The following is a 12,625-nucleotide window of genomic DNA, read 5'->3' as shown; positions in this document are numbered from 1 at the left end:
TCCCCTCTCTCGCTCCCCCTCTCTCGCTCCCCCCCCCCCCTCCCTCCCCTAGCGACACGTTCATCACACGTCCATCACACGTACACGTCCATCACGCGGCCGCCTGCGCGTCCAGGACCGGTTCGACCCTGAGCTGACCGCGCTGTGGGTCTGTATCTCCCCCTATCTCCCCGTATCTCCCCGTATCTCCCCGTATCTCCCCTGACCGCGCTGTGGGTCTCATCGCCGGTCTCGTCCCAAAGGTTGACCGGCTCTACACGGACTACGAGGCCGCCGCCCCTGCCGGCGCGCGCGGTTGGGGGCGGGGTTGGGAGGGGGGGGGGTCACGGACCTGTAATTGAGTCCGCGACGCGTCCCCAACCTCGGCAAGATCTCGGCTACATCTCGGCAGCATCTCGGGGATCGCTCGGGGAATTATCGGCTGCACCTCGGCTAGACCTCGGCTGCATCGGTTGCATCTTGTCTCAGCCACCGCTACACGTTCCGAACAGGCGCAGAGGGGCTCGAGCAGCTGGCCCGCTGCCGCCGCATCCTTGCGGTGATGACGAATGAGCACGCGGCGCGAAGCGGCAAGGAGGCGGCGGCGCGCAAGGCGGCGGCGGCGCGCAAGGCCACCCGCCCAACGCGTGAGCTACTTGGCCGCGTGGGGCACGCGCCGCTCTCAGCCCGACCGCCGACCACCACAGGCGGGGCCGGCGGCGAAATCGAAGCCCGCAGCCAAGCAGAGCCGCACATAGGGCGCCGACCCTTGGCAACACTCTCGAACAAGGATCAAGCCTCTTAGACTCTTATTCCTTGTCCTGGCTGTGCTCCAGAGAGACGTCCCGCTCCTCGACGGTGTTTGGCTCGAGTGCTTGCGCGGGATTGCGTATCGGGAGATCGGTGAGTCGGGGCATGGGAGGGTGGGAGGACTGTGTCGTAGTGCCAGTGGCAGTGCGCGCCATTCCCGGGAAAGAAAAAGAAACAGACAACATGTGGTATAGACGGCCGACGTGTGGAGAGCCGCGGCTCTGGTGTCTGGAACGAGGAACGACCACGATAATCCACGTCACACCACGCCACAGGGCCAGCTGGAGGGGGCCGCCCGCCCGGGGCTCCACACACCAGGTGTTGCGGCCGCCCGTACCCTAACCGCCACCATACCCGCCCCCGCGCCCTCCGCCACCGCCTCCACCCCCGCCGCCCCCGGCGTGGCCGTCACCGTACGGACCCGCACGGAACCTGGGGAACCCGGAGGCCGGAGCCGCCCCGCCCCGGGAGGCTGGAGTACCCGGGGGAGGGGGCTCTGGGGGAGGGGAGGTGCCGCAAGATGACAGCGGGTCCGCTGGCGAACCGGAAGTCCGAGACCGGAGGGCTCCAGGTGGGGCTTGGAGTCAGCTATCGGAGGAGGCGAGAGACGGAGCTGACTCGGCCTCTGCGAGTGGAGTCGGGGGCATACGGACAAACGGACTCACCGGGGGTAGACCCGTCGCGGCGGCGGTTGGACCATTGTGAACCACGACGAGGAGAGCCGCGACCACCCGAACTCGACGAGGAAGCGGCGGAAGGAGTGGGCGAGCCGAGTACAATAGAGAGGCCACGGATGCGGGCGCGATTTGTCGACCAGGGAGAGCTGGCCCGACCTCCGACCCGGGGAGGTGAGGCGACACGACCCAATGCCGCCGCCCTCGCCCGGGGAGTCGGGCACGGGATCGCCGGAGGCGGAGTCAAAACAGGATCAGGCAGAGAAGACGAGACGGCGGCGGGGCCGCGGCAGCGCCACCAATGTCCTCTCCCCGGACTTTCCCTAGGACTTTCCCGGCTACAAGAGCGGAAAGTCGGCTGCGGGGGCTCTTGGCGGCGGAGGAGGCGACGTCAATCTCTTCAACCCCACCTTCTCGAGCCACTGCGTTGCGCCTACCTTCCCGTCCCCAAAGCCCGGATCCCTGACCTACAACCTCACGCAAGGCGCGAGGACGTACTCCACGTCCGGCCCCCTTTCATTTACATGACACAGTACCGCCCCCAGGACTTCTTCAACCGCGCTCCGCGGCGACCAGGCCGACCCAACCCTCCCGTGGATCCCGGGGACTCTCCTGCAAGACATCGCCAATGGCGGAATTCCGTTCCGCAACCTGTTCCCCGGCTACGACGGAGGCACGTTACTTTGGGTACTCGAACAAGGAGATCATCACACATGGAGTGGGGCATGCCGTGCCGCAATGGCCGTGTGGTCAACGACACAGACAAGCCGTGCTCGCCTTACAACTACAACACGGGCGAATGATCCGACTTCAATCATCAGGGTGCCGAAAAATGCCTTCAGTGGCCACAGCCCACACCTTCCGCCTCATCCTACGTGGAACGCCACGGTCCTGTGCTCGTTACCAGGATGGCATGTGCGCGCTCGGCGCGGGGGCTCGGATGCGTGTACACGCGTCTCGAGAACGCGTTGGCTCGCAAAGAGCGCTCAAACGGGAAATGCAACGGACGATAAATCGGTGCCATGACTGTATCCATGACGTGGGAAGCCACGAGAGTTCGGCGCGGGATCGGGAGCTTCCATCGCTTCCGGGTTCGCGTCAAACCAATCTGGTTAGGGAGCGGGGCTTGCCTATGGCGGGGGCGGGCGTGTGCACGGAGCTAAGTGCCTCACCGCCCTCGCGGGAGTGTACCTGTGTTAGTGCCAGTGCACGCCAGTCCCGAGCCCCGTGTTGTGCGAGGGAGCTTTGTCGTAAAATTCGGTTTACCACGGTCCTGTGCTCGTTACCAGGATCCGAGGATGGCATGTGCGCGCTGGCTCGGCGCGGGCTCGGATGCGTGTACACGCGTCTCGGCGCACTCCGGTTCACATAATGGAGAACGAGGCTTTTGTTGTCGTTTGTTTGGAAACGTGAAACGAGAGTGGCAGCCACCCGCCCAGCGCCCTCACGCTGGCCCTCAGAGCTCGGTCACGTGACACGTGTGCTGACTGCTGTGCCTGTGGCTTCAGACTTGTGAAGACGCCTTTTTGTCGGGCGCATCACACAAGCTAGCACAAGAAAGGCCCTGCTGGGCCTCGCCCCGCCCGGGTCGCCCGTAACCTAACTAAGCACAGTGCGCATATAGCTGCTGATCCCTCGGTTTCTTCTCCCAGGGTCCCCGCCCCCCCTTCTTGTTTTCTGTTCTCTGTTTTTCAAACAAAACGCCCGCCCGCCCGCCACCCCGACCGAGGCGGCTCGGCGCTCGGCGGCCCCCCCACCCACTGACTGACCGAGAGATCAAAACACGACACGGCCCTATGGGCGACATCGGACATGTGCAGCCACTGACGGCACTCTCCTCGCGCAAGGACCACTCTTCTGACTCCCACTCCGATCATATGCCGCCAAGTTCTGACTAGGTTCACGGCTCACGTGTCGTGTTCCACGCTCAACCCGTCCGAGCTGCGACGGGCACTCTCTGTCGGCGGGCAGCAGCCGCACCGCCTCCCCCCTTCCGCCGTGCTCCTCATGACGCGAGCGGCGGCGGCACTCTGCCTGGCAATCTGCGCCGGGGCGGACGCGTATGAAAGGATAATCCCCACCGACCAGGCTCACGCCGACATTGTGGGGCAGACAAACTACCAAGGCGGCCAGTCTTGCCGCTCCCTGCCCACCGTCATCGGCACGGCTTCCGAGAAGGAGCTGAGCGAGGTGATGCGTCGCACACACTCGATCCGGGCAGTGGGCACCGGCGCCAATTGGAACATCAACAACATGGCCTGCGCCGCAGCGGGAGGCTTCAGCCTGGTCACCGCGGCGATGTGCGAGGTGGACGAGCTCACGGGCGCTCTGCCATTCTACCTGGCGCCCGCCGAGGGGACGGCGACTGCGACGGCGGCGACCCCGGACATCAAGGTCGACGAGGCCAAGGGCGTTGTGACGGTCAAGACCTGTGTCACCGTGCAGGCTCTCAACGAGTACCTCGCCGCGTACCGGACAGAGGCGTCGCCGACGGGCTACATGCTGCCGGAGCCAGGCACGATCTATGCGGGGCAGACGGTGGGCGGCGCCGTGGCCACCGCGACGCACGCGCACTCGCTCGTGGAAGGGAGCTGGTCCGCCAAGGTCCTGGAGGCGCGCCTCATGACGGCGGACGGCGAGGTCATCGAGGGGGTGTCGGAGGCGACCCGGCCGCTGCTGTGGCGCGCGCTCAAGACGTCGGGTGGGCGGCTGGGCGTGCTGCTCGACGTGACGGTGCGAATCGTCAAGCACCGCATGATCAAGGTGAGCTATGGCGACGAGCTGAGCGCAAGCGACTTCATTATCGACGTCAAGCAGACCGCGATGCACGTGGCGCAGGCGGTGGAGCTACGCACGGAGAAGACCGAGGAGGGCCGCGAGGCGCTCGTCAACCAGATGAAGCGCGCGGCGCACAACAACAAGGTCCTGTTCGTGTCGGTGAACCAGCAAGGCACCACGGTCCGGTACCACGGCTTTGAGCTCAGCCCCGAAGACGAGGTCGCGGACGAGCTCTACACGACCAAGTTCTCCTCGGCCGCGCGGGAGCGGCACCAGGTCACGTGGTACAACTGGCTCGAGGGGACGACGTACCGGTGGGGCGCGCACACGTGGACCGAGGCGATCCAGCGCGGCGCGCGCGATGGCAGCCACCTGTGGAAGCGCCTCGAGTCGGGCACCTCCGACGTGGAGGAGCACCCCAACCTCTGGTTCAGCGACCCCAAGGTGTGCAAGGACACGTCAGCCGCCGCGGCCGACCCGCCCGCCTTTGCGGACTACCTGATGGAGGAAGCGCGGCTGGCGCGCATCCAGCAGGCGCCGCCGGCGTACCAGACGTGGACCGATATGCACGCCGGCGGGGCGGAGGCGGGCTGCTTCAACTCGACCGAGTACAGCATCCCGTGGGACCGCGCGGCGGGCTGCATCGAGGCGCTGCTCGCCAACGCCACCAACCTGTACCCTCCCAACGCCAAGACGGTGGACGTGATGATGGGTTGGACCGGGGTGGACGACTCTTTCCTTTCCCCTGCGGGCCGCGAGCCGCGCCTCTGGCTCACCGTCGTCTCGCACCACGGGCACGGCGTGCCGCGGCCGGTGAACGAGCTGATGCGCAGCCCCAAGTGCGCCGCCGCGCTGCACTGGGGCCAGGCCGGCTGGGAGGAGGAGCTCGAGGTGAGCTACCAGAGCACGGTCGAGCAGCTTGGGGTGGACTGGTGCCAGTTCGGCTGCTTGGCGCATCAGCACGACCCGGACGGCAAGTTCGCCGGCCATGGCTGGGCGCACGAGACCTGGACCTTTGCGGCGTACGACCCCGTCTCCCGGCGGGTGGTCAACGACGAGGCCTTTGCGAAGGCGTGCTGCTCCGAGGCGGCCCGGGGCAAGGACTCGGTTTTCGCAAACGACCGGTGCACCTGCGCCGCCAACATCCGCGAGAACAGCGAGCGCGCCCACTATGCGTGCCACATGATGACGGATCGGATCAACGACCTGCTCTCCACCCACTGCGGCACCAAGGAGAAGAAGGGCGCCGCGCTCACGGGAGGCTGCGACTGGGTGGGCATTCAGCAGTGGCACAAGGAGCGTAACCTGCACTGGAATCACATGCCCAACGGCTGCGCCGCAGCGCCCTCGCCGCCGCCTCCGCCGCCCTTTGTGCGGCCGCCGCCGCCGTCGCCGCCGCCGCCGCCCAACCCGCCGCCGCCCCCTCCGCCCAATCCAATGCCGCCGCCACCGCTGGATTCGCCGCGCGCCGACGCGTTCGCGAGCGCTGCCGCCAGCGACGCCGAGCTTGCCGCGCACGTCAGCCAGGCCAAGGCGGCGATCGTCCTCGTCGCGGTCGCTGTGGAGCTGCTCGTGCTGTACGGCCTGTACCGGCACTGCTGCCCCAACCTCTTTGGCGGCGGCGACCCGCGCGGGAGCAAGCTGCCGGAGGTGGCTGAGCAGGAGGGCGAGGAGGGTGACGAGGATGAGGACTACGAGGACGACGAGGAGTATGGCGAGGAGGGGGAAGAGGGGTACGAGGATGACGAGGAGTATGGCGAGGAGGAGGAGTATGGTGAGGAGGAGTACGAGGCGGTCGTGGAGAAATACGACCAGGGAACGGCGCGCGCCATAGGCGCCCGCAAGATGGATATCGACGTGTGAGGGCGGGGCGGATGGGTGTGGGTTGGGGGCAGCGGGCCTCCGCAAGCTCTCCCGAATGGCGGCGGCGGAGGTGTGGCAAGGAGACTAGACCCGCGAACCGCACCGCGGGGCGTCACCCTCGCGGGATTGCCCGCTCATGTGGGATTCGTCCTGTGGTCGCCGGAGAAACAAGGCGCTGGCCGCCACCAGCGAGGCTCCAGCCACAGGGGGAGGAGAGAGAGAGAGAGAGAGAGAGAGAGAGAGAGAGAGAGTGCGCGGGCGGGCTCCGCCCAAGTGGCCAGTGTGTTGGCGGGGGGGGGAGCAGCGCGGGGTCGCGCGGGGCCGGGCGTACGAGAGTGTGTGTCGATTTCTAGAAAAACATCCGTATGTGTCGCCGACCACAATCCACATAGACATACCTTCCACAAAGATCAAAGAATCCCTGTGCTGCAAGGCGGGATACGGGAACTTGTGATCCTTCTTAGTAGAAGGTTGCCGTTTTAAGTTTTATTTACCTTTATTTTCATCCTTTTCCCACAAATTACAAATAAATTTTCGTCTTTCGTCCGACGCCACCAACACGGAGAAGAGAGAGTTTTCAAAATGCAAAGCCTTACTGCGTATCTGCGTTATACACCGGATTGCGGATATAAAACACAGCCCGTCCACTCTATTTCGACTTGCCAAATGTCATGCGCCTCGAAGTACGTGAGTGATATGTTTGCTTGTGCTGGTCTCGGTGGGAGTCGCCCGGTGCTCTCCAGGCCGGGGAGACAGGGAAGGGGCGGCAACCCCGTCCCGCCCCCTGGGCACAGCCGGGGGACTGCAGCCGCTAAGGCGGCGCGTGTCTTCGCGACTTTCTCTACGCGACCGCCTCGGCGATGAGCACCGCATTGAGTGCGGCGCCGCGCAGCAGCTGGTCGCCGCAGACGAAGAGGTCGAGCCCGTTGTCGCCAAAGACGTCGTTCTTGCGGACGCGGCCGACCTCGACGTCGTACTTTTTGGTGCGGTGAGCGGCATCGGGTAGAGGTTCGACGAGAGGTCGTCGGCGACTGTGACGCCCGGCGCGGCGTTGAGGGCGGCGTACGCCTTGTCAAGGTCGACCGGCTTCTCCTGCGAAGGGCGGGAGGACGGGAGGGTGTGGGTGGGGGCGGTGGGGCGGTGGGGCGGTGGGGCGGGAGGGGCGGGAGGGACGGGAGGGGCGGGAGGGGCGATGCGGAGGGGCGGAGGGGGGCGGGGCGCGAGGGGTGGGGGTGAAGGTAAACTGGGCCGATCCCGGGTCCTCTCGGCTGCATCTCTCTCCAGCGCGCCGTCTCGATGGTGATCGCCTCAGCGTGCGCGCGCAGCGTCGGGATGCGGACGCACGTGCAAGAGACGGGCAGGTCGGGCAGGTCCATGATCTTGCGCGTCTCCCAGGTCACCTTGCGCTCCTCCTTTGTGTACCTGCAGCGAGGGGCGGAGAGGTCTGCTTGCTGCTGCGGGGGTCTGGCGGTGGCCGCGGCGCGGTAGGGCCGTCGGGCCGCCGTGGGGAGGGCGTGGCGCGCGGCGGGCGGGGGCGGGCCGTGGCGGATAGGGCGGGCAGGGCGGGCGGCGTGGGGGGCGGGCAGCGGGGTGTGTGGTGGGGCGGGGCGCGGGCGGGGCAGGGCGGGCGGCGGGGCGTGGTGTGGCGGCGCGCACTTGTCGTCGAGAAACTTGTCGATGTGCGGTATCACGTTGAAGGGGAGGGGGTGCGCGAAGACCTCGTTGCTCGCGCTGCCGCCGTTGGCCATCGCCTTTGTCCCCTCCTCGAGCTCCGCCATGCCGGGGGCGCCAGCGCCCGAGGCGGCCTGGTACCTGAAGGCAGAGGGGTGGGGCTAGGGTCAGTGTTGCCGGAAGGTAGAGGGGGGGGGCGGGGGGGGGTGGCAGGGGGGGGCGGGGGGGGCTCCGCGCGCGCGGGGACAGCAGACGTGACGGACAGAAGAAGAGCTGCACACCGCCGCACAGACACGTCCGACGGGACGGGTGGGGTGGCAGAGGGAGAGTGGAGAGGAGGGAGGTGCTCACGTGGACATGATGACCCGCCGGGTGCCGAACTGCTCGTGCAGCGGCGCGAGCGCCATCAGCGCGATGGCGGTGGTGCAGTTCGGGTTTGCGATGAGCTTGGCCTTTGCGCGGCGGGCGGCCTGCAGACGTGGCAGGGAGGAGGGGTAGGTACCCGCACTCACAGGGGAGGCACTCGGTTGGGGAGGCGGTCGAGGGAGGAGGGCTGGCTGTCTCCGCACGCAAGGGCGGCGGGCTCGCCCAGCAGCCTGCCTTGGGCGTGAGTGGAGGCGCTGCAGGCCCGTCACAGACCATGTCACAAGCCCCGTCACAGGCCCTGCCGCTGGCCATGTCCTGCCCCGCCGCACCGCCCTGCCCTGCCGCTGCCCTACCGCCGTCCTGCCGCTGCCCCAGCCTGCCTACCCTACCTTCCCTGCCGTGGAACCCAACCCGCCCTGCCCTGCCCTGCCTTTCCCTGCCCCGGGCCAGCTACGGGCGGGCTGCCTCGGCGTTGATCTCTGGCACAACCAGCGGAACGCCGTCCTTGTACCGAAAGGCGGACGAGTTGTCGATCACCAGCGCGCCGCCCTCGCCCTCCGAGATCTGCAGCGGCGGCGGCGGGATGCAGGGAGCAGGGCGAGAGAGAGAGAGAGAGAGAGAGAGAGAGAGAGAGAGAGAGAGAGAGAGAGAGAGAGAGAGAGAGAGAGAGAGCGAGAGGAGCGAGCAAGCGAGAGATGGAGAGAGAAAGCGGAGCAGAGCGGGTAGGAGGGTGGCCGGCAAGACTCGGCCAGCTCTGGCAAGACGACATGCACATGTGGCGAGGCGATTGCGGCGGACGGGCACCTTTTCCGCCCACTCAAGCGCAAAGTCGCCAGAGACTGCGAGGAAGACGATGTCGCACTCGCGCGCGGCGGCGAGGGAGAACTCCTCGATCTGCAGCGTGCCCGAGCCCGTCTCCATCGGCTGGCCCGCCGACCGCGCCGACGCGAAGAGCCGCAGCTCCGACACTGGGAAGCCGCGCTCGCCCAGCACAGCGACAATCTCCTGCCCCACGGCACCAGTCACGCCGACGACGCCAACCTTCTTCGGCGCGATGTCGGCCATCATGTCGATGGGAGCGACCTCCGGGAGGCGTCGGCAGGACCACGCCCTCCGCGCCGCCGTGCCACGCGCGCCCGCAGCGCGGAGCTTTGAGCGAGAGGCTGCCGCCAGCGGCGAGGGCGCGAAGGAGACGGCGACGGGCGCAGCGGCACGGGCAGCGGCGGCGGGGCGCAGCGGGGCGGACCGCACGGCCGGCGAAAGCGGCGCCACTCGGAGCGCCGCGCAGCCAGCGACGAGCAGGAGTAGCGATGCCGACAGCTGCCTCATCAAGATACAGCTGGGTCCGTGCCGCCAAAGAATTCAACTTTTGCACTCGCCTCACCTGCTCGAGAGAAAAAAACGTCCTCCCATCCCTCCCTTGGGTTGTCTGTTTTCTTTCTTTTTGCTCGAGAGAAATGTGGTCCTTGCGCGAGGGGAGCTCGATAGACTCGAGGGGCCAGGATACGCCGCGAGGAGGACGGAGTTGCGCCGAAAGGCGAAAGAAGCCGCGAGAACAAGGGACCGGCAGGCGGCGGCGTCGCAGGACGAGGCAGAAGAGAACGACGCGACAGAGGAGGAAATGACAAGGGAGAGAACGACGAGAGTGGGACGGCCGCGAGGTGGCATGAAGGTTGCAGCGAGAAGCGGCGAGACCGAGAGACTGCGAAAAGAGATACGATGAGGCAGACTCCCCAAGGGTGGGCGACGGCTAGCGCATCACACTCCTCTCCTTAAAATCCCTGTGTGGTGGCGGCGTGCCGTTCTCCCATCCCTCCCTTGGGTTGCCTCTGTTTTCTTTCTTTCTTTCTTTGCACCTGCTCGAACCCTGAGCACTGTGCGGCATTGCACGCTCGAGGTCGTGCATGATGTAGTAATCATTGTCTTGAGTATTGCGCTTCTCTCGACAGAGAGCGCTAGCCTCTACCCCTTGGTCCGTCGAATCTCGGCGCGGCAGATGCGACGGGGCCGAGACTGACGAAACCTCCCTGTGGTGGGCTGCTGAGCCTCCCCCACACACGAGACCACCACACCGGGACACCCATGACACACTAGAACAGGTTGCCACGAGGCGGGATGAGACTAGACGTCTCGGACGAGACTCGTCACTCGACGGAAAACTAAGGAACATCGGGTTGCTGCGCGGCGGGTCAAACCCATTATGCGCAGTCATCCAGATGTCAGCTGCACCTATACGGCACGATTTTCTTCTCGCCGCTGCTCTGTGGCCTGCTCTGTGGCCTCGCGGATAGTCGAGTTCGCAGCCTTGATATTGAGATCTCGACGATGCGCACGCTCTCTTCCCGACGTGTCCCTCCTCTCATTGGACCTCCATCGCGGTTGGCTCAAGGCTGCACGCGCCTCCCTGCGCTGGCGCCTCCCCGCTTTCCTCGGCCTGCCATCTTCACCTCGCCGCACATCTCCCGTCGCACACAGCCTGCTGCACACTCGGCCGCTTCTCGCTGTCAGCTGCAGCATGCAGAAGAATTTCCGCATCACGAAGAAAAGTCCCTCTCAGAGAAGAAAGCATCTAATCGTGGTGGCGGCGTGCCGTCCTCCATCCCTCCCTTGGGTCCGTTTTTTCTTTCTTTCTTTCGAAGAAAGCATCGACGCGGTTGCAGGGAGAATCGGTGAGGGACTGCGAAGAGAGATCGAGGAAGAGGCAGACGCCCAACCAAGGGTGGGCGACGGCTAGCTACACACCTTCCTTCCCGTGAAATCCCTGTGTGGTGGCGGCGTGTCCTCCCGTCCCTCCCTTGCGCTTGCGGGGTTTTTCTTTCTTTTATCGCGCCCTTGTCGTGCCAGTGTGCTGTGAGAGAGGCTTGGGGTTAAGAATTCTTTTATCTTACGTGACAGCCCCCGACAGCGTCTCGACCACTTCCACAGGCGTCACACTCGACCTGGGCCTCGACCTCGGTCGCGTCCGGCCGGCGGGCGGAGGAGGCTAGCGCCCACACGCGCGAACCATGCCCGACGACTTGCTGCGGCGCGCGGTTGGCGCGAGCACGCTGCACGTCCTGCCGAATGGCGGCAACGCCGGTTCGCGCGCGCGCATGCTCCTCAACGCGTCCTCGTGGCGGCAGCAGCTGCACGCCGCCGTGCCGTCGGCGCAGCGCATCGGGCTGTGGAGCGACGGCGGCGTCGAGGTTCTCTGGACAAAGCGCGACGGCGCGAGCGGCGTGGGTACGCCGTGCGTCGGCTGCTCGCCGCTCTACGCGGTGGTCGGCGGCCGCCCCTTCTTCGTGTGGCCGACGAGCGAGCGGCCGCGCCGGGTCGCCCTGGATGATGACGGCGCTGCTGGCACGAGCTGCACGCTGCGCACTCTCAGCGAGCGGCCGCGCGTGCTGATGGCGGAGGGCCTTCTCTCGTCTGCCGAGCTCTCTGCGATCCAGCGGGCCGGCGCGTCGCGCCTCCAGCGCAGCTCGACCGACTGGTCGCTCGTAGCGGCGCTCGGGCGCCTCTTTGGGCCGAGGCAGCCAGCGCACCGCACCTCGCGGAGCGCGTGGCTCCACGTCAGCGACGAGGCCTCCTCCTCCTCCTCCGCCGCCTCCGCCTCCTCCTCCGACGCGGCGCTCGTGCAGGCGGCTGCCCGGCGGGTCGCCTCGCTCGCGCGGCTGAGCGTCGCGCACTCGGAACCGATGCAGGTCCACCACCACACACGTCTCCGCTACCTACCTCCTCGTCCCACGCCCCTTCCTTATTTGGGGCAGGTGGTCCACTACAACACGTCCGAGTACTACTACTACCACCTCGACAACCCAGACGTTGGCGGCGGCGGCGGCGGCGGCGGCGGCGGCGGGCGGAGGCGCCGCCAGGTGCCTCGCGTGCTCACGGCGCTTTTCTACCTCAACGACGGTTTCGAGGGCGGCCACACAAACTTTCCTCTCTCTGGCGGGCACTGGCCGCCCGCCGGGGCCGCGGGGCGGGGCGCAGCCGCCGCGCAGCACGCCACCGGTGGCGACCACCAGCCGGCGCGGGCCCAGGACGTGCTGCGCGCGTTTGGGCCGTGCCAGACGGCGCGCGGGCTCAGCGTGCGCCCCAAGCGAGGCGACGTGCTGCTCTTCTATAACGCGCAGCCCATGACGGCCGCCGCCGACTACTGGCCGTGGCATGGCTCGTGCGAGGTCACGCGCGGCGAGAAGTGGGCCGCCAACCTCTGGTTCCACGCAGGCACGCGCACGCGGACAAGATGACCCACCCACCCGAGCGCCGAGGCAGCCGATCCGCAGCGCCGGCTCCTCGGACGGCCATTGTCCAGCTTGTAACAAGTATTTCATTGAGTGTGTGCGCGTGGCGTCGGGGCCCGCGGCCGATGTAACCTAAGTTCACCTTAGAGGAAGCACAGTGATCCAACTGACGCAACTGTCGCGAGTGCTGCTGTTGAGCACACTCGCGGCGCCGCCTCCTCGCCGCCCCGGATCCTGCGCACGCCACCAGTCTTACGC

The 12,625-nt window shown here is 66.8% G+C and overlaps 3 protein-coding genes across 3 annotated transcripts; 2 read left to right on the top strand and 1 right to left on the bottom strand.

Annotated features, from left to right (window-relative positions):
* Nucleotides 1-3,470: 3,470 nt before the first annotated feature.
* Nucleotides 3,471-6,104, top strand: EMIHUDRAFT_108295 (hypothetical protein; the record flags this gene model as incomplete). Its single annotated transcript, XM_005793260.1, has 1 exon — nt 3,471-6,104. One exon carries the CDS (start codon nt 3,471-3,473, stop codon nt 6,102-6,104), a length of 2,634 nt encoding a protein of 877 aa, XP_005793317.1.
* An 841-nt stretch (nt 6,105-6,945) lies between these two features.
* On the bottom strand, nt 6,946-9,476 carry EMIHUDRAFT_454120 (aspartate-semialdehyde dehydrogenase; the record flags this gene model as incomplete). Its single annotated transcript, XM_005793259.1, has 7 exons — nt 8,946-9,476; nt 8,607-8,705; nt 8,127-8,245; nt 7,761-7,916; nt 7,394-7,526; nt 7,137-7,196; nt 6,946-7,080 (listed from the first exon to the last, which is right to left on the bottom strand). Exons 1-7 carry the CDS (start codon nt 9,468-9,470, stop codon nt 6,946-6,948), a joined length of 1,227 nt encoding a protein of 408 aa, XP_005793316.1. The 5' UTR covers nt 9,471-9,476.
* Nucleotides 9,477-11,146: 1,670 nt separating this feature from the next.
* On the top strand, nt 11,147-12,533 carry EMIHUDRAFT_466417 (hypothetical protein; the record flags this gene model as incomplete). Its single annotated transcript, XM_005793258.1, has 2 exons — nt 11,147-11,824; nt 11,891-12,533. The coding sequence occupies 2 exons, from the start codon at nt 11,147-11,149 to the stop codon at nt 12,371-12,373; spliced, it is 1,161 nt and encodes a 386-aa protein (XP_005793315.1). The 3' UTR covers nt 12,374-12,533.
* Between the last annotated feature and the right edge of the window lie 92 nt (nt 12,534-12,625).

The sequence above is a fragment of the Emiliania huxleyi genome, assembly GCF_000372725.1.
Source record: "Emiliania huxleyi CCMP1516 unplaced genomic scaffold EMIHUscaffold_102, whole genome shotgun sequence".
NCBI classification, from domain to species: Eukaryota; Haptophyta; order Isochrysidales; family Noelaerhabdaceae; genus Emiliania; species Emiliania huxleyi.
Note: the sequence above shows the minus strand (reverse complement) of the source record. Positions and strands in the feature narration are given on the sequence as shown.